Source organism: Rhineura floridana, chromosome 8, assembly GCF_030035675.1.
Source record: "Rhineura floridana isolate rRhiFlo1 chromosome 8, rRhiFlo1.hap2, whole genome shotgun sequence".
Lineage (NCBI taxonomy): Eukaryota > Metazoa > Chordata > Lepidosauria > Squamata > Rhineuridae > Rhineura > Rhineura floridana.
Genome location: NC_084487.1, coordinates 29,637,764 through 29,657,528, shown reverse-complemented (window position 1 = coordinate 29,657,528; position 19,765 = coordinate 29,637,764). Strand labels below are relative to the sequence as shown.

At 43.0% G+C, this 19,765-nt stretch overlaps 1 protein-coding gene across 1 annotated transcript in view; it reads left to right on the top strand.

The window, feature by feature from the left end:
- FAM180A (family with sequence similarity 180 member A) overlaps nucleotides 1–19,064 on the top strand; it is a 31,558-nt gene extending 12,494 nt beyond the window's left edge. Inside the window, exons 2-3 of the mRNA XM_061638748.1 lie at nucleotides 15,494–15,594; nucleotides 16,681–19,064. Of these exons, the coding sequence (XP_061494732.1) occupies nucleotides 15,494–15,594; nucleotides 16,681–17,037 (458 nt within the window). The 3' untranslated portion in view covers nucleotides 17,038–19,064. The remainder of the gene's footprint in view (nucleotides 1–15,493; nucleotides 15,595–16,680) is intronic.
- The last annotated feature ends 701 nt before the right edge of the window (nucleotides 19,065–19,765 follow it).

Sequence of the window (19,765 nt, the reverse complement as noted above, 5' to 3'; positions counted from 1 at the left end):
CTCCTTTTTTCTTTAGTCTATCTAGCCACGGAATCCTACCCATCATTTCCCTGAGCTTGCTAAAATCAGCTTTCCTGAAATCCAAGGTCCATATTTGACTATATTCTTCTTTGGCTTTCCCCAGAATCACAAATTCCAGCATTACGTGGTCACTTTCCCCCAGGGTACCGACTGCTTTAATTCCCGTGACCAATTTGTCCCTGTTAGTTAAGATCAGGTCCAAGATTGCCGATCCCCTTGTTCCTTCTTCTACTTTTTGAAAGAGGAAATTATCAGCAAGGCCCATCAGGAATTTGTTGGAGCCTTTGTGCTTCGCAGAGTTTGTCTCCCAGCAGATATCTGGGTAGTTGAAGTCCCCCATCACTACTACTTCTTGCCTCCTTGAGATTTCAGAGATTTCAGAGATGCAGATAATTTCCCTTCTTTCAATTGTTTATAGAGTTTAATGGCTGTCTGTAATTGTCATGTATCCATTCTACCTCATCGATGTCCTGAGTTGTTTAGCCAAATAGGAAGGAATGTGGTCCTCTGGTGGGTACTCTTTGTCCCATTTAGACCTGGTTGACTTGCATTTCAAATGCACTTTCCACTGAGAACACATACCTTGGAATGAAGATACAGGCATACATTGGGGGCAAGAACAATGCCATTCAGAAGGTGGTGCCAGCAAGTACAGGGTAAGTGTTTGGCTACTGCTTCTACCCTTAGTCCTTTCTGAAGCCAGCAAGGATTGGAGGTGACCTGGAGTGGTAGTTCAGAACAGAGCTCTAGGCCTATGTGCCTGTTGTCACCAGTTCCACCATCTGAATGACAGTCCATTGGCATTGCTTAACTTGTCAACACTACAATTTGAATGAAGCCAACCATGTACATCAAGGATTGGGCTGATGTCCTTCAGACGGCAACACCGGTAAATACATGGGATAGTGCCTTATACTAAGTCTAACCTTTGGTCCATCTAGCTCAGTATTATTGTCTACACTGACTGGCAGTGGATGTCACAAAGGACATTCCGAGCCCTAAGTGGAGATGCTGGGATTGAACCTGGGACCTTCTGCTTGCACAGCAGATGCTCTACCACTGAGCTACAGCTCTTCCCCAGGGCAGGATTGAAAGCTCCAGAAGAGACTGATGCTAGCCCAGGGGCAATGGTGCTGAGTCATGAGTCATTCACCTGTTCTCAACCCTACCCCAAGGTGCACACATCAGGAGTCCGGTTGGCCTCATTCAAATGAGGTAAAGCATGCTGCCCCCCACAGTCCGCACTGTCACCCATTTGAGCCACATCCATTGTTATGGTGAAGGCAGCCCAGCAACAGTATCGATGGAGTCTGCCAAGCCCTGGGAAGCCAGCTTTTGCCAGAGTGTGCCTGGGCTTGGATAGGTGATCCTTCACCAGACATTAAGATGCCTCACCACCATAGCCTAACTTCAGTGCCCACCCCTTACCTGCACTGTATCTGCCAGTTCCGATGCCAAATCAGACCAAACTGAGAGTACGTCATTGCCTTTAGGGAAAGCCACTTTGCAAAAATGTTATATTAGGGGACAATTGCATGAAGATGTATACATTAGCAGAAGGTTGCATTAAAATGCTGGTGAATTTTCATGAGGCCTTTTTTATAAAATTGCAAACTGTTGTGAAAATGTGGAGAACAGAACTTAAGACTGGAACCATGAGAACCAGAGAGAAACCAACATTGTCAGATATGCCCATCCCTACCTAGAAGGGACAGACGGATCTGTCAGTTGGTTCTCTCAGTATTTCATTTTTCGGATCTGCAGTTCTCCACATTTCTTCAGCAATTTGTCTTTTAAAAAAAAATCCTCATAAAATTCTTCAGCATTTTAGTGCAAATGTCTCCTAATAATCCCAGTTTTGTATCACTTTTTAAAATTATTATTACTAAATTTATTATGAAAAATTATTTATGAAATTTGGCTGATGTACACATTTTCTGCAGGCAATTTCTCCTGTTTTAATGCATTTGGTATGCTATTTTCACTAATGTATTCATTTTTAGGCATACTTTCCCCTAATATATGCATATTTGTAAAAATTGTTTGGCTGGACAACTGCATTGTAACATTTGGATAAGTGCAAATTTCAAACGATGGCTGTGTTTTGGTCCTCATCTTGTTTAAAAAATGTGACTTTGATAGAGTCATCTTTAAATGCAAATAGGGTTGAATTTCTCCCTATTTAGGAGTAAGCCCATTGAATTCAGTCAATTCTGACATGGTCAGAATTGCACTGTTAGTCTGGATCCAACCCCAGCTTAGCCTGAATTGAACCCAATACCTCTAATTCCACATATATGCAAAGACGCACAAGCACTTAAAGAAGCTTCTTGTCTACAGGGTCACACTTTTGGCTAGTCTTAAGTATGTGATTACCTTTTCCACAGCTCTGCCCCAAGAATAAAAACAAATCACACCCAGCTGGACTTGGCAATCAGGAAAGTTCCATAGACTAGCTCTTATTCTGATTCATTTTTTAAAAAAGTACCACTTTCAAAAAATATGAAGGAGCTGAATTCCTATAAAAAGCTGGACAGTAGACTCCTTATGCAACATAAAATCTGCTCCTCCTTTTAGTTTACAGGACTAATTTTCCTTTCCATTCAGAGGAAGAAGAGTGAGTGATTCAACCCGCAGCAGCCTAGGCTGCTTGCCACTCCGCTGCTGAAACCCACATAAGGGCCACCTTAGCCAGAGGCACGAGAGTCTTAAGGGCTCTGAGCCATGAGGCTCTTTCCAGGGCCTCACCTTCTCTAAGAGCACAAGAGCAGAAAACATTGGCTGCAACAACAGGGGTATCAGGGAGAGATCGCTTGGCCTCTGTCTAGAGTTTGGCTTTATGTAATGTCTCTAGGGAGATTATTTGGTAGGCTTTGGTTTTCCTTTCAAGTCTGCATGGAAAATGACACACCCTTATTTCTATGATGGTGGGGCTCATCAACTGAGCCAAAATGCCCTGTTACATCAACAGTGGTCCACCTGCTTTGGATGAATCCTTTGCAGTGAAACAATTTCACATACATCTGTGCTGACTGTTTAAATAGATGTGCAGCACAGTCCTGCTGAATTCTGTGGGCTTACTACCGCGTACATGGAGTTGGGATTGCATCTTTAGGAACATCAGATTTCATAGTATCCTCCAAATTGGAGCTACGCCTGAATTTGGGAAGTATGTGGGGTCATTAATTTAATCACTCACCCTCGCTCTGATTCCACCAATTCAGTGTGTAAGTTCTAATACCAACCCCGCAACACACATACATACGTCAAATTACTTAGGTAATTTTAGGGTGGTATTCCATGTTAGTCCTACTCAGAGTAGACCCATTGGCTATAATAGACATGACAAACTTAGGTCCATTCATTTCAGTGGGTCTGCTCTCGGTAGCCCTTAGCTGAATACTACCTTAGACAGTGGCGGTGGCTGGCTTCATGTTGGTGGGGCAGTGCAATCTGTTCTGGGTTTTAGTCTAAACTTTCAAGGAGCTGTCCAAGGTGCTTCCTAAGGTGCTTTAGCACGGAGCCACCAGCCACCACTGCCCTTAGACTGAATGGTCTCTCTTTAGGTCAGGGATGGGAAACCCATGGACCCCCAGATGTTGCTAGACTGCATCTCCCATTATCCCTGAACATTGGCCATGTGGCTGGGACTTGTGGGAGTTGGAGACCAACAACATCTGGAGGGTCACAGCAGGTCCTCCATTTCTGCTTTTGAGGCTTAATGTGCATTATTTCCCTTCCTTCAAAATATGGTACAGCACTCCTGTTGCATTTTGGGACCTTCTTGCTCATTTTGCTGAATGGGTTCCTGACTTCTGCTGCAGAGTCCTACCCTGACAGCATCACTGCACACATGCATACTTTTTCCCCTCTTTTTTTCTTTTGCTAGTCAGAACCGGTTCTGGCTTTCTATTTCTTGGAAACATCAGAACATCGTAAAGAATCAGAAGCAAAACAAATGACTTTTTAAATATAAGACTGAAGGGCCTTTCCAGACAACCTGTTTATTGAGTATTCCTCCTGAATTGCCTGCACAAAGCTTAAAGAGAGGTGATATGATATCCAACCTTTATTGAGCATTTGTTCTGATTTGTTTGTGGGGCAGTCATACAACAATAAACATTCATCCTGCATTCATCCTGATTTGATTGCAGGGTTTTTATTATATATCTTCTCCAAAGTCATTCATTCATCCTACACTTTTCAATGCATGTCCCTTTCACTTCCAAACTGTAAAAAGACTAAATCTTTTAAAAAGTGGATTTATTGTGCTAGAGCAACAGAGCCCTTTAATCAACTTTAACTGTGCAAAGCTAAAGTTCTGGCATGTGATTAAATCCCTCCTGCAAAATAGTGACAGTCTGGAGGCACCCCAACAAAATGCCCATCACTGATAACAAATGGGAGTGCATAATACCTGTGAGATCACTGTCAGGGTGCAGGCCACCCAGGGCCAATGGTGGAAGGTAGGTTTCATATTCCTAATTGGAGCAGATGTCAACTATACTGTCTCCTAATAAAAAATGGATACAATACATTTTGGGATACCACATTGCAGCATCCAAAGAAGTGGAAAATCTAACAGGTAGCGACTAGATTTTGATCCTTACATTAATCCAGGAGTTGAACATGATAATGGTTGATATTGGAATTTGTGAAGATCAAATTCTTTAAGTATCCCTACACAAATAGTGGGGACCATATCAACAGCCCCTACCTGAAAGTGTTGGTTGATACAACCAGCAGTGGAGTCTGGTCCATTAGGACAAATGGGGCACTGCCCCACCAACCTCAGTCTGCCCTCAGTCAGCCCCCACCTGCCTGCCTTCTTACTTACATCCAGTCCAGGGGGTGGCTCTGACTTGCATTGGCTCTGGCACCACCTACTGTTGGGCTCTATGCCTTCTGCCCTACCAATCTCAGTGGCCACCAGCCACCACTGACAACCAGCATCTCTGTGTGATGCCCACCAGGTACAGTGGTCAGGTATCCTCTATGCTATTGGTATTGATTTGCAAAGTTTTAATGAGGTAGGTTCACCTTTAGATGCAAACGGAATTGAATTTCTCCCTCATCCCTAGCTACAAGTGTTGAAATTCCCTCTTCAGCATAAAACTGCAAGAGCCTTGCCCTCTTTTCCATCTTTTGCCACCTTAAAAACAGCCCATTGGAGACTGAGCATACTCAGTGGGCATGAAATGCAAGCTTCCTATTGGCGAAGAAATGGAAAAAACAGGTAGGCAGAGGGGAATGGAATGGAGTGGCAATCCTGAACAAGAAGCATTCAACACTACAATATTTTGTTGCAGGTTCCACTTGTGTGCTTACGATACTGAAAAACATTAAGTCCTCCTGATAGCTTTTTTTTTTCTTATCAGACTTAGATTGAATTGAAGAGATTTGATTCCTTGCCTTTGGAGAAAGCACACAGGAATGGTATTTTGCTTCTACATATTCCTCCCTTCAGAGGACCACATCTAACATTAATGCTGCTGCCCCAAGATGAAGGGGGAATGGAATAGTGACAATATTCTGAATCAGCAAAACATCAGTGCAGTTAAGAGTCATAAAATGGATCATGAGCAAGAAAGGATAAATTTCTGTATCAGGTACAGCCAAATTCAGTTCAAATTCTGGCTGGCTCCACACTCATCCTAATCAATAAAATACAATCAATTGCTTCCATTATTCTGAAAATTCAGATGCTTTTGGACCTGAGTATTTTTCTCTCATAGTGCCATTGCATCATGGATTTTGTAGTACTAAGTCTGCAAAAAAGATCATGCATTTGTATGTATATCTTTCTCATAGCAACAACCCTCACACCTCTTAAAAATCTGCTCCTGGCGATTGGGGTTGCCTTGGTAACAGTGTGAGAAGGTGTGGATAGTTGTAAATGGAGCAGGGAGGTGGTGAAACCTCTTCTCCCCATTAACACAGGCCAGTGCACATGAATGAGCAGGGCCTGTCATAGCTCAGAGCACATGCTTTGCATTCAAGAGGTTCCATATTCAAACCCTGGCATCAGGTAACAGGTGATTCTTTTTAAATGCTCTCTGTGACTCTGGCAGCAAACAATCTGTGTGAAGCAACTCATCAGCAGGATATGACAATCTTCACCATGCCATGCAACCACTTTCCTGGGTGGCTTCCACCAATGTATGAAACTATTGGGTGTCAGGGCCTCAAAAAATGAGGAGCCCTGTAGGTAATGTCCTGATTTCCTGCTCTCTCTGCCAGGAAGGAGCTAGAGGTTGCTCAAGCTAGGATATAGATACCACAGGCCAGAGATCTCCTGGTTCTGGCAGCCAGATGACCCCCAAGAGCCAGACTCATGACTCCACTAGCTATATTGCTCACAGACCTACTGGACCTCTTCAGTCTGATCAATTCCTGTGAGTTTGGTATATGACTGACTGTCCCTTCAGCCTCAAGAACTGTGGTGTAGCCACCTTGGCCTCTTGTGAGTCTCCACACAAGTCTGCCACCTCTACTTATAGCAGGGATGGAGTTCCTGCGACCCTCACATGCTGTTGGACTACAACTCCCATCAGCTGAAGACAGCATGGCCAATGGTTAGGGCAGATAGGAACTGGAGTACATCTAGAGGGCCATAGCTTCCCCATCACTGACTTGGTGTCACTCAAAACTGAGAGCCTGAGACAAACTGTTCCACATAAATGATTTGCCACAGGGTGCAATTTTAAAGCAGTTTCCACAAAGCTGTTTGGACCACCTGTACAATATCTTCATTATTCTGGGAAGATGACTTCCTGTCCCCCCTTCATCGCTGTTTATTTATTTATTTTATTTATTTAATTTAATTAATATATTATTTATGGAGAAGGAGTAAGTATATCTTTAATACAAGGATAGGAATCTTGTGGTCCTACAGATGCTGTTGGACTACTGCAGTTGCCGTTGTCCTGACCGCTGGCCATGCTGGATAGGGCTAATGGGAGCTGGTGTCCAACAATGTCTGGAGAACCACTTCTTCCCCATCTCTACTTTTATGGCCTTGTTTGAACTGCCACCTGCCTCTATGTACAAATAAAGATTCCCAGGCCTGGCACCAGTGGGCGGCCAGGACAGGCACCGGCTGAGGGCTGCTGGGGCTGGGAAAGTGGAGCTCCCACTCCATTATCCCCACCAGCATTGGGGTCAGGGGGTATGATTGCAAATTGTGACTGGACTGTGGTGTGGATTACAGATTGGGAGCTCCTCTCTCTCAGGCAACACCATTGCTGCAGACGCATGCAGCCAGCATGCATTTAAATACCCCTGGTCGTGCCATCTCTTGTACTGCTGCATCTGCATGCTGATGTGGCAATGCAAAAGGTGATGTGACCAGGTGTATTTAAATGCATGCACGGGGAGAGGGCCAGGAGCACACTGTGGTCTGGTGCCATTGTGACGCCCTTCCCTGGCTCTCCCTGTCAGGTTCCTACCTGCTTGTGGCTACTACCTTTCATTAGGCACCACCAGGGACTCCACCAGTCCGGACTGTCCTTTTTATGGTTTCTCTCTCTGCTCTAGCACAGATCTCACTAGATCCCTCTGCTAGGCAGCACCACCAGTCACGTCCTATAACCAATGTTCCCAGAGACTTTGCCTGAGCCTCTCTCTATCTGGTTACTTTTGTGACTCCGTGCTTATGCTGTTCCCAACCCCTTTGTATCTATATAGATAACTCATATAACTCTGGGTTGCGCTGGATACTTGTAATGTTATTATTCTTCTCTTCACTGCTGCCACCATTCGTTACTGTTTCCCTTCAGCCTTGGTAATTACCTTGCCCTCCCTTCTGGTCTGTGAAAACCCCAGCCAAGGATCAGGCCTTCGGTAAACCAAAATAGTATTTATTAAATATCAGAAATAACAAGATTACTTTTATAATGGTACATAAGCATATGGTTTCATCTATTCCTGTGATACTTGTCTTATTATTAACTAGAACTCCAATTCCCTCTTTCTCCACCCTCTCCTAACATCCACCCCCAAACACCTTCTTCCTCTCACATCCACCAACTAACACCCACCCAGATTCAACTGTCATTCTTCCATTTATACTCCCAGGCATTCAAACGCTCAGCCAATCATCCAGCATTCTACTGCTCATCTACTCCCCCCTCCTCTTTCACTCCACTTACCATATATCTTCTATACAAACAGCACTTACCATATTTACATTAATACAGGAACATCACAGCCATCCCTAGAGATTCCCTGTCATAAGGATTGGAACCTGTGACCCTCCAGATATTGTTGAACTACAGCTCCCATCAGTTCTAGATAGCATGACCAATGATCAGGTCTGATGGGAACTGGAGTCCAACAACTGCTGGAGAGCCACAGCCCACCCTGATCCCTGCCCTATAGTCTTTCCATCCTTCTTCTTCAGTACTCTCTTGAATGGTATGGGGAGGAATACTGTCCCAGGGTCAGCTTATGTTTTGACACATCTTCACTTCATTAAGGAAATTAGCACCAGGTGCCTAGATGTTTGGTGACTGGCTAACACCTGGGGAGGCAGCTGTGTTGCAGACCAAGAAAATCCAATCACAAAAAAGATTCCCAGCACTGTGGAGCCAAATAATCAGTGTTGTCTCATTTATTACGGCATTTGGGAATATCTATTATTGGTGTAGATTATTGCTATAAGCATTTTTTATGATGACGATGACAGCCTGCAACAAAATGTGTCAGATTAAATAAAGAATGTCCCACCCCACACAACTCCTACCTACCTCTCATCTACTCATTCACCTCTGTCTCTACCCCATCTCTCATCCTTTTTCCATCACCCTCCCTTCTTACTCCTCTCCCTTGGTCTTTTCCTGCTTTTTCAGTTTAATGGCACCAAGAGATTCAGTTAAGCACCTCAGTGGATTGTGCATACATTTGCCATTCCTTGGTCCTTCCCCCTTCTGTTTTTCTCCACGTGTCCACATGCATACACACTACATAGTCTATGCATGCTTCTGCAAACCTCAAGCACGTAAGTGCCTCCCTCTTATTGCTCAATGGATCCATTTTAGCACCAGATCTGTTGGCACGCTGGGACTATGTTCAGCATTGGAAATAATGAATGTACATCTAGTTATCTTTTTTCATACCCAAAGTGGGTGACACATCTGATAAAACTAAAATCCAATTATAACTACATTAGACAGTACAATAAGAAAACCACCAAGCAGATGTGGGGGCACGGCACAGTGGTAGAGCACATGGTTTGCACACGGAAGGATCCAGGTTCAATCCCTGCCCTCCCCAACTAAAAAAGGGACCAGTAACAGGTTATGGGAAAGACCTTTCTCTGCCTGAGACCACGGAGAGCCACTGCCAGTCAGAGTAGGCAATACTGGGCTAGAAGGGCAAACAGATGGAGAAATAGTCTTCCTATGAAAGAAAACCAATACAAAGTAAGTGTGCTTTCAAACTGTTGTTTTTTCAGGTGGGATTTAATCACCTATTGGCAAATTAAGTTAGCACATTTACAGTTGATTGAAGGGTTTTGTGCAACAAACCCACTTTTTCAAAAGACTGGACTTTTTGTGATAAGGAAAGTCATGGAGAAATGCACTGGAAATATGGCAACATACTTGCTTTGATGCAACACCATTTAACCTCCCTGCAAAACATAGAAAGGATGCTCATTAAATTGCCAGTGTTGCCTAGGGTAGAGAAACGCTTACTGTTGTGCTGGTTCCAGTGTGTCTCCACCTATCTTTTCTGAAAATGGGGGCATACAATGCTAGTCAAACTCCACCACTTTTTACTCTAAAACCCTGGTCGGATCAGCTTGAGTGCATTTTTTAAATTCAGCTTCAGGCCAATTTCACAAATGATTGGTAGATCAACCCATTTGTCTTCCAGCTGTGGCCAATGGAAGCACTTTGCTGCAGGCTCAGGGAGAGACAGTGACTGGCTCAGTGCTTTGGTATGGGTGATCCTGAAAGGTCTGAAGTCAGCAGTGGGGAAGGGAGGTGTGGCCAGCAGAGGGCAAAATTGCTTCAAAACGCAGCCAGACAAACCATTCTTGCTGCTTTTGAAGCGACTAGTGTACCCACAGCTCTAATCTCCCTGCAAGCAAATCAGGTTGAATGCTCAATAAAAAGGTCTTCTTGAAGTGCCCTAAGGCTATAGACCTTCATTTACATCACAGGATACAATCCATCCTCACTGCTCCTAAAGTTTCTGCATTCATTTTAGTGTGAGTTGCCCAGCTTGCAGTTCCATGTATTGTGAAATCTAGCCCTAGAATGGATCAGGAATCTCCTGCCTCCAAGCAGTCATAATTACTGTGCATGATGAGAGTCTGATGCATTGTTAACATAAATTAGTGCATATTGAGATGAAATAATTGTTTTACAGACACGCCTCCAGGGGAAGATGGAGATGGCAAATCACATTAATACTGCCACGCTCTTTGCTACTTTGCTGCTGAACAAGTGTCTCGTGCTGCAGCTCTGAGTTGGCGTAGGAGGTTGCTGAGTCAGCAGAAACGTTTTTTGCATGAATTTAAAAGCATCGAGCTGTATACTGATAGTACATCTTTCTCTATTTCAGGGCTATTGTTTTTGCTGAATTCACTAACCAGTAAGCTGGCAATGGGCGATTATACATTTACTGAGTAAATTTTGGGGTAAAGTAAGCAAACAAAACAAGAAATCATATGTACAAATGGGAAATGGAAATCAATGGGAAGCAGAAGGGTTCCATGTGGCATGGAATGGAAGGGCATTTATTTATTTTATTTATTTAGACTACTTCTATAATGCTTAACATATAAAAATATCTCTAAGCGGTGTACAAAAAAACCCACAAGAAGTATTATTAAAAGTAAACAATAAAGCCATAATACAAATAACTCATACTTAATACAAATTATTAGCAAGTAAATATACCAACACTGCAAATTCCATCACACTTCCCCACTTATCCCCTGCCCAGCTCTGTTCCAGCAACTTGGAAGAGAGTCCTATCGTAAGCCATGGTGCATTCAAAGAGGCTACCCTTCCGCTTCTGTTGTTTCAGTCTCCAAGTCGGCTTCGCAATACTCCACCTCCTTGAGAAAGAGGCCGTCTGGTGGCACAGTGGTGCTCTGGGGGTAAGCCATCAGGTCTCTGGTCTCCAGGAGCTCCTCTACATGGTGAGGTTGCAGTGGGTTCTGGCCAACAGACCACCAAAACGCCCACCATGCACCACACCAAGGGTCTCCCCACTGCCACGGCCATAACTTGCACTGGGGTCTGCGAGTGCAACGAGGCTCCGGCCACTCCTCCTCCACCTCCTGCACCACTCCCGCCATGCTGGCAGTTCGAACTCGGCCCCGACAAGTGGTGCGGGCTGTAAAACAAGGCTTTCATCATAAAGAAGGATATGAAGGCACGGGGAGAGGGAGGGGTCGGGGGGCCAAGGTGGTCCTGTCTCCCTCTCAGCTCCTGAGGCAGCATCTTCCTCCTGCTCCTCCTGCAACTGCCACCGCCTCCAGTTGATGATGGCTCAGTATCTTTTAGAAGGGCTGGCGTGAGGCTCAAAGCAACTCTCTCCTCCCCATTTAGCACTTTTCTCTTTCCCTTTCTCATTCTGGTATAGTCGTTCACCCTCACTCTTGACGACTCCATCAATGCCACCGCCCTTGCCATTGGACGAGGAAGCAGCCGCCACCACCATCTTGATCTAAAATGAGCTTTTAAAGGCTATTTTTGAGCAGCAATTCAACAGAACCTATAAACAATCAGAGAGCCAGTGTGATTAAGAGTGGAGGTGTGGGACCGCTGGCCATGGGCCAAATATGCTTCTCCTGCTATGCATCAGCTGTTTGATGGGGAGCATCTGAGAGGGAAAGGATCTTTGATGACCAAATCTTATAATTGTAGTTCATTCTTCTATAAGAAGATCAAACCAGAGGGACAAATGTCTCAGCAGAGATGTAGACCTATGTGTCTTGCAAATATGCAAACATTATTAATACATTATGCAGCTATGTGCATGCAATTCTGGAGATGCAATTGCATTCTGAAGTTTGAGAATTTAAAGGCAGGGCTTGCAGTTCAGCTTTGCAATGATGTTATTTGCATTCTTCTGCTGTGATTACCAGGTAATTTTTTTATTTTTAGCATAGTCAGGACAGATAAACAGTGCTTATGTGTGGGTCTTTTCTTTTTCAAACTTTGTAGACGAAGAAAATGGAAGATGAAACTTGAGTAGAGTTACTATGAATTAAGTATATACCTCCATTTCTATGGGAAATAGTGGGTTGTATTCAACTTAGTCATATTCATTAACTTCAATGCATGTATTTCAAATAAGATTAGCACTGAATACCCTCCAGTGTGTTTGTGTGTGTGTTAAGGACATGCGATAGTGTGTGGGTTCAGCCCCATATTTGGGTTTGACCTAACCCAGTACTGGAATGTGGCCCCCAATAGCTTTTAGCAGGGCTAATGTGACCCTTGGCCTGAAAAAGGTTTCCTATCCATGGTCTAGAGACTAGCATGTTGGACTTAGTCTGAGGAGAACTAGGTTCTAGAATCTAATCCTTTCATAGTTGTGAAGCTTATTAGATGACCTTGAGCCAGTTATTCTTTTCCAGCCTAATCTACCTCACAGAGTTGTTGTTGGATTTGCCAGGGTGACAGGATCTCAAAGCCTGAGACTCACAAGGAGATTCCTAAGGTCCTAAGGAAGTCATGTGGATGCCAACTCTGGGGCAGATTTCTAAAAGTTCAAGGCAGCTGCGGGGGAGCCCAGATCTGACTGGGGCCACAGTGCTGGAAGATGGGTGGGTGGGATCAGACCTTTTCCCTTGCAACATTTCCCACATTCTAAACCATGCCCCTTACTCCCAAAGTTCTGTGCTCTGTGTGTATGTGTTTGTAGGAACAAAAATACAACACAGGTCCCAGCAGCATGGGGATTTAGACTGAGAGACTGGTGTGAAGGACAGGGTTAAGCATCATCTTCTACTATGACATAGCCTCAGTCTGATTCTGCGTCTGCTACAGAGGCTTTGAACTTTAAAAAAGCAACACCCAGTAAATCCTGATCTCCTTTGTTTCATCTAGTAAAGTTGTTTATGAAATCTGCATGCTCCAGTCATCATTCACTCTGCACAAAGAAAAGTGTAAGAATCTGGGTCACACAACCACATGTCCTTCCAAAAGCAATAATAATAATAATAATAATAATAATAATAATAATAATGATGATGATGATGATGATGATGATGATGATGATGATGAACTCTTGTGGTACCTTAAAAATTATAAAATTTGTTATGGCATAAGTTTCATGGAGTATAGTCTACTTTGTCAGATGTCCATGAAAGCTTAAGCCAGTGGCCCTCCAGATGTTGCTAGACTGCATCTCCCATCATCCCCTGCCAACATAGCCAATGTTCAGAGGTGATGGGAGTTGCAGTCCAGCAACATCTGCAAGGCCACAGCTTCCCCATCTCTGGCTTCAGCCATAATAAATGTGTAGTCTTTTGCAACAGATTAAATACATCTACTCCGCTGTTATGTGCCCTTCCATATATATGAGTTATGTATTCCAAGGAACAGTGCTTTAAAAGTTATTAATTTGATCTTTGTTGCCTGGATCCCTGCCAGCAGTTGTTTAGCAAATAAACATTGTATAACTGCTGGGTGACTGAAGTTTTAATTACCAAGCAATTAGCACTTCAAGATTTCAAGGCAGAACATTATGTGGTTTTCTTGAAGCCACAGGAGCGGAAGGTGCTACAGCTTAGGCAGGAGGAGACAGAATTCAAAGGAGAGCAGAGCTGAAAAGAAATGGAGGAGGAGGAGGAGGGGAAGCTGGTGTTCCAAGGACTGAATTGCCACCCCTACCTCACAGGGATGCTGGGAGGACAAAATGGAGGACAGAGGTCATCTTGGACACCTTCTGTGAAGGGGCAGGATACACATTTAATAAAGAAATTAAAATAAAGGGGGGGAAACTTTGTAAAGTTATTGCCCCCCTGGAGTTGAGTCAGAGGGTTGAAACGATGGTTGGTGAAACCGGGGCAAAAAGTGCAAGATTGGGGTGAAGCATGGAAGAACCACACATCAGACAACAACCAAAAAAGGATAGAAACCCAACCTAGACAACCTCTGAAAAATTCAGTTGGGCTAGATAATATATCTATTAAAACATCTAAAGTAATAAATATAATAAATATACAGTATATATAATAACTAACACTCATAAAACATTATTAAAACAATCATATATGGCAATAAAATATCCTTCATCCATTCCATGCATTTAGATCTTGAACTAGATCTTTCCCAAACAGATTTTAACCTGTAAAGGGGCACTTTGGATTTTTGTTGGCTGGAAAAATAAGTAATTCGATTGAATTTGAGAGGCCTACATTGTCAAGGATTTTTACCATTCATTCACTAGCCCAAATTAGAAGACTGAGCAAGATACACATCTGTATAATATATGGTGTAGGTCCAATTTATTATCTACAAGATCCAAAAATGTCAAAGGAGCTTAGTAACATCCAGCCAACAAAAATCCAAAGTGCCCACTGAAGAAGACCTTTACAGATGGATACACATTTGGGAAAGATTTAGTTTAAGATTTGAATGCACCGAATGGATTATGGGAAAGATCTAGTACAAGATCTGAATGCGTGGAACGGATTAAGGATATTGTATTGGCCATATATGATTGTTTATAATAAGGTGTTATGATGGTTAAAATTATATTACTTTAGATATTTTGATATATTCCCTAGCCCAACTGAGTTTTTCAGTGAATCACAGGACAGCCATGAAGCAAGAACAGCGTCTGGGAGACTAGGACAAAATCTATTCCATCTTGGATGAAGCCTGCCAGAATCCAGTGAATCATAGGTAGAATATGGCAGAATCTTTCTAGAGTTTAGAAAGCATTCTATGGTCTTCCTATTAGCAAAGGTGGGGAAACTCAGGCCTTGGGGTGGAGGTGGGCATGAATGTGGCCCTCCAGGTGTCTGTATCTGGCCCTCAGAACTCTCCACAGGCAACACCCCTCACTACCCTTTCATTCACCTAGAGTGTTTTTGACTGGCTGGAATGTGTCCTTAAACTCAGATAATGCCTCGTGCTGAGAAGATTGCCCAGAATGGAATGCAGCCCTTAGGATGAAAATGTTTGCCAACCTTAACATGGCGATAAGGACAGTAGACCAGGACTGAAGTGTGGTATTGGGACAAAGGAACAGGGCACCTGGGAACTGAGGGATGATTTCAGGGGAGAAACAATATGAGTCAAGGTTTATCAGAGCTCAGACGCTGGATGCCTTTTCAATAGCAGGCAGGTGTTCAACAGGTATGGTTTAAAATTATGATGGCATTTCTCCCTGCTGAGCAGCTCAGAATAACACTGCAGCACTGCCAGGTTGGGGTAGGTGGGGAAGAGAGGGATATTGCACAACGAGCATTGACTTTCTGTCCTCTCCCTCCCTTTTCCAGCTACACTTTTCCCATCAGCTCAGCGAGTGAAGAGATCCTCGGCAGCTCTTCTCAACCCAGTGCTTCAGAAGTCTCAGGATGATGTGGACCTTCTGTTTGAGGTTCAGTATGCATGAAATAACATCCCCAGTCTTTCTGTGTAGAAACAATGCCAATGATCCTAGGATACTGATATCTTCAAGGCAACAAAAAATGATAAAAGGGTTTGGTGCAGAGATGTCATGGCATTAAATGGCAGGCTTCTAATTTTATGTCAGCGTAGCTTCACCAGCTACAGCTGATTTCATGGAACTGAGATGGGTGGGGCTCGACTTGGCCAAAAGACACCTCTTACCCCTTTAAGTGTTTAATAATTGATCTCTCTTCCCAGGGAACTCTGGGAATTGTTACTTTATGAGGGCAACAGTATTCTCTTAACTCACAATACCTTGGACAGACTACAGTTCCCAGGATTCTTTGGAGGAAGCCATGACAGCTAAAGTGGTGTGATACTGCTTTAAATGTATGGTGCAGATGTAGCCTCAGACACAGCTGGGTGATGGGCTACAACTGGAAGGGCTGCCAGCCTACCTCCTGCCATTTTTTTAAAAAAAATCCAGTCAGTCCTCTTGCACAGTCTGGTTTATGCTCCAACAAATACAATCTAAATTTAAGCTAAATGTTATTTATTATATATTATTTAATTTGTATCCCGCCCTTCCTCCCAGCAGGAGCCCAGGGCGGCAAACAAAGCGCTAAAAACACTTTAAAATATCATAAAAACAGATCTTAAAATACATTAAAACAAAACGTTAAAAACATTTTTAAAAAAACTTTTAAAAGGGTTAAAAACATTATTAAAAAACATATTAAGCAATTCTAACACAGACGCAGACTGGGATAGGTCTCAACCTAAAAGGCTTGTTGAAAGAGGAAAGTCTTCAAAAGGCGCCGAAAAGATAGCAGAGATGGCGCCTGCCTAATATTTAAGGGGAGGGAATTCCACAGGGTAGGTGCTGCCACACTAAAGGTCCATTTCCTATATTGAGCAGAACATTATGCATTGTTACTGTGGGAGGCTGACTGAGTTCTCCCCGAGTTGGTAAAGTTGTACCCCTTCAAAGTGTAGGTGAAGCCTGCCCCCACCAGATTTGGTGACAACTGATCCCAAATCAGCATAAATCCCTCTCTCTGTGTTTTCATCCCAGTTTCTCCTAAGTGAACTCGACATCAACAATGACCTGAAGATTTCTGTCAGAGATGAGGAGCTGGCTTCAATGAGGAAGGTGACGGCATTTGACACTCTCTGCAATGATGTTATCCCCAAAAGCATCACAGATATTCGCAGGCTGAATGCCAGGCTGTCAGGCCATCCTGGGATGCTAAAGAAAGAAGATTTTGAAAGGACAGTGTTGACCATGGTTTACACTGCATATAGGGCAGCTCAGTCCCAAGGTCACCAGAAAGACACCTGGGCTGAATCCTTTGTGAATCTCTACAAGGCCTTGAAGCATGACTTGATGTTCTCATCCAGCCAGACACCATCGTCTCAAAGGACTTTATAGACCAGAAATTTACTTTGATAAGAAGCACATCAACCTCTTTGCTTTTTTAAAAAAGAAACTTTGGTCCTGCAGGCATGGAGGATTCTTTATTCTCTAGCTCCTCCTAGAGGGTACCTGTTGGAAAATCTTCTCCATGCAAAAGGCTGATTAGAAACACTTCTGAAATTTCTCCTCCTCTGAATTCCTCTCTGGATTTTGGAGTTTCGAATTTCCTGTTCTTGTTTCTGAAATTGGCCAAATGAGTTAATATCCTCCCTTGATCTGTTTTTTTTAATCCACATTTTGTATAAAGCACACAGTGATCGCATGGTTTTTCACAGCTTTTTGCAGAGATGAGTAGGTTCTCCAAAGCTCTGTTCAGATTAATTTGGAAATGAGTGGAGTTTTCCCAGAAAGAAAAATCAAAAGCCTTACATCATGTTTTTTTTCTGAGCCAGTCTGAAGACTCAAAACATTTGCGCCCATCCCTATTAGCCTGCTGTCTCTAAAATCCCTCCTTGCTAGCTGAAGCCAACCCATCCAAACATACCCCCATTTCCTTTTCTCTCCTGCCCTGTCCTTACTCACATACTACTAGCATGCAGGGCACTCATGTGTTGAAGCAGAAGTGGAGTTGCACGGCTGGCCCTGCTCTTAAAGTCACATCCCAGACTAGCCCTGAACCCCCAGAGGTGCATGCATTCAGTGCAGAGATCTGAAAAGGACCCCTTATGCATGAGCAGCTGATTGTGCAAAGGAGGATTCATGTGACTGGGATATCTGTTTTTGTGAGGGTTGTGCGAAGCTGTAGTCCTGGAATGTGGTGTTGGGAGTGGGGTCATCAGTGCAGCTCAGTCCGTTTTAACATCATATGAATGTCCTACACTTTAGTATCACAGGGATAGGGAAAGGGGAGAAATTCTATTCAGTTCACATTAAAAGACAAATTTATAAAATTTGCACTTCCTGAAACAATATGAGAACCGAAACCCAGTCATCCTTCATAATTCGTACTAATCTGAATTTTGCGATGCAGTTATCCAAAGCAATGTTTACAAAAAATACATATATTAGGGGAAAATGTGCATAAAAATGAATATACTGGTGGAAATAATATACCAAAGAAGGCAATATATTAGGAAAAACTGTTTACAAAAATGTGTACATCAATCAAAACTGCATACAAACATGTGTTTATTAGAAGAAATTCATGCCAAAATGCTTTTTTAAGACTTTTTTTTTTAAAAAAAATCACAAATTACTGGAGAAATGTGGAGAACTGAATTTAAAATTGGGGAAAAATGAGAAACTGAGAACCAAAATTGACAGATTTTTCCATCCATATACAAGAACGGGAATTCTGTCATCGTGATGCACTAGGTAACAGCATACCAGCCATAATACCCAGGGAGACATGGCAGCAGCAGGGAGACATGGGAGAACTGCTACAATTGCACTGGGAAATCAGGGTGTTTTGGTATAGTGGTTTTCTAATTAAGCCAGCATTTATTGATCTCTCTGTATGGCTTATTACTTTTGTTTTTTCCAGTATGTTTGTACATTTTTCAAAAAGAGTAAAGGGCTGGACAGCTTTCTCTCAGGAATGAAATAGAGAATATGCTGTAATGCATATTAACCTTTAGGAACAAGTTACCTACCACTAGGAATGGGGGATAAATATAAGTTTACTGTAAACCTACCTAGTTCACACTTTCTGAAACAATACACCAGGGGGAGCCAACTTGGTGCCCCCCCGATATTGCTGAATTCCAGCTCCCATAATTCCTGATCATTGGCCATGCTGGCTGGGGCTGATGGGAACTGAAGTTTAACCACATCTGGAGGGCACTGCATTGGCTACCCCTGCAACACACAAACTGAAATACAGTTATCCTTCCAAACTTGCACTTCTCCACATTTTGTGATGCAATTCTCCAACCAACCAATGTGTACAAAATTCATATATTGGGGAAAGTGTGCATAAAAATGCATATACTGGAAGCATAGCATACACAATGCATTATGGTGGGGGAAATTGCTTGAAAAATATGTACATTGGGCAAAATTGTATACAAAATGTGTAATGTAGGAGAAATATTAACAAAAATGCTGACAAAATTTCATGAAGGCTTTTTTAAAAAAAAAATTGCAAACTGATGCAGAAATGAGGCAAACTGAATTTAAGACTGGAGAAACTGAAATTGACAGATGCATCAAACTGTCCATCCCGTCTGATGAAATGTTATTTCCCAGGGTTTTTAAACATCTACCACCCAACTGTAACTGGGACAACAAAAACCTCTGACAACCAATAGGCCCTTTAGTTTTCAGATACTATGGTAATCATAAAATCCAAAATACCAGGACACAAATTTTCTCCGTGCTCATCCTTTGCAGATTCTTTGAATCCGTCTTCACAGTGGAAGATATAGGGCAGATCCCTGAACCTGAACTAACATTTGCAGGAAGGGATTCTGAGGAACTGAGACAAATAGTGGTAACGAGAGAGGAAGTTCTAGGCTTAATGGACGATATAAAAACTGACAAATCACCGGGCCCGGATGGCATCCACCCGAGAGTTCTCAAAGAACTCAAATGTGAAATTGCTGATCTGCTAAAATATGTAACTTGTCCCTCTGGTCCTCCTCCGTGCCTGAGGACTGGAAAGTGGCAAATGTAATGCCAATATTCAAAAAGGGATCCACAGGGGATCCCGGAAATTACAGGCCAGTTAGCTTAACTTCTGTCC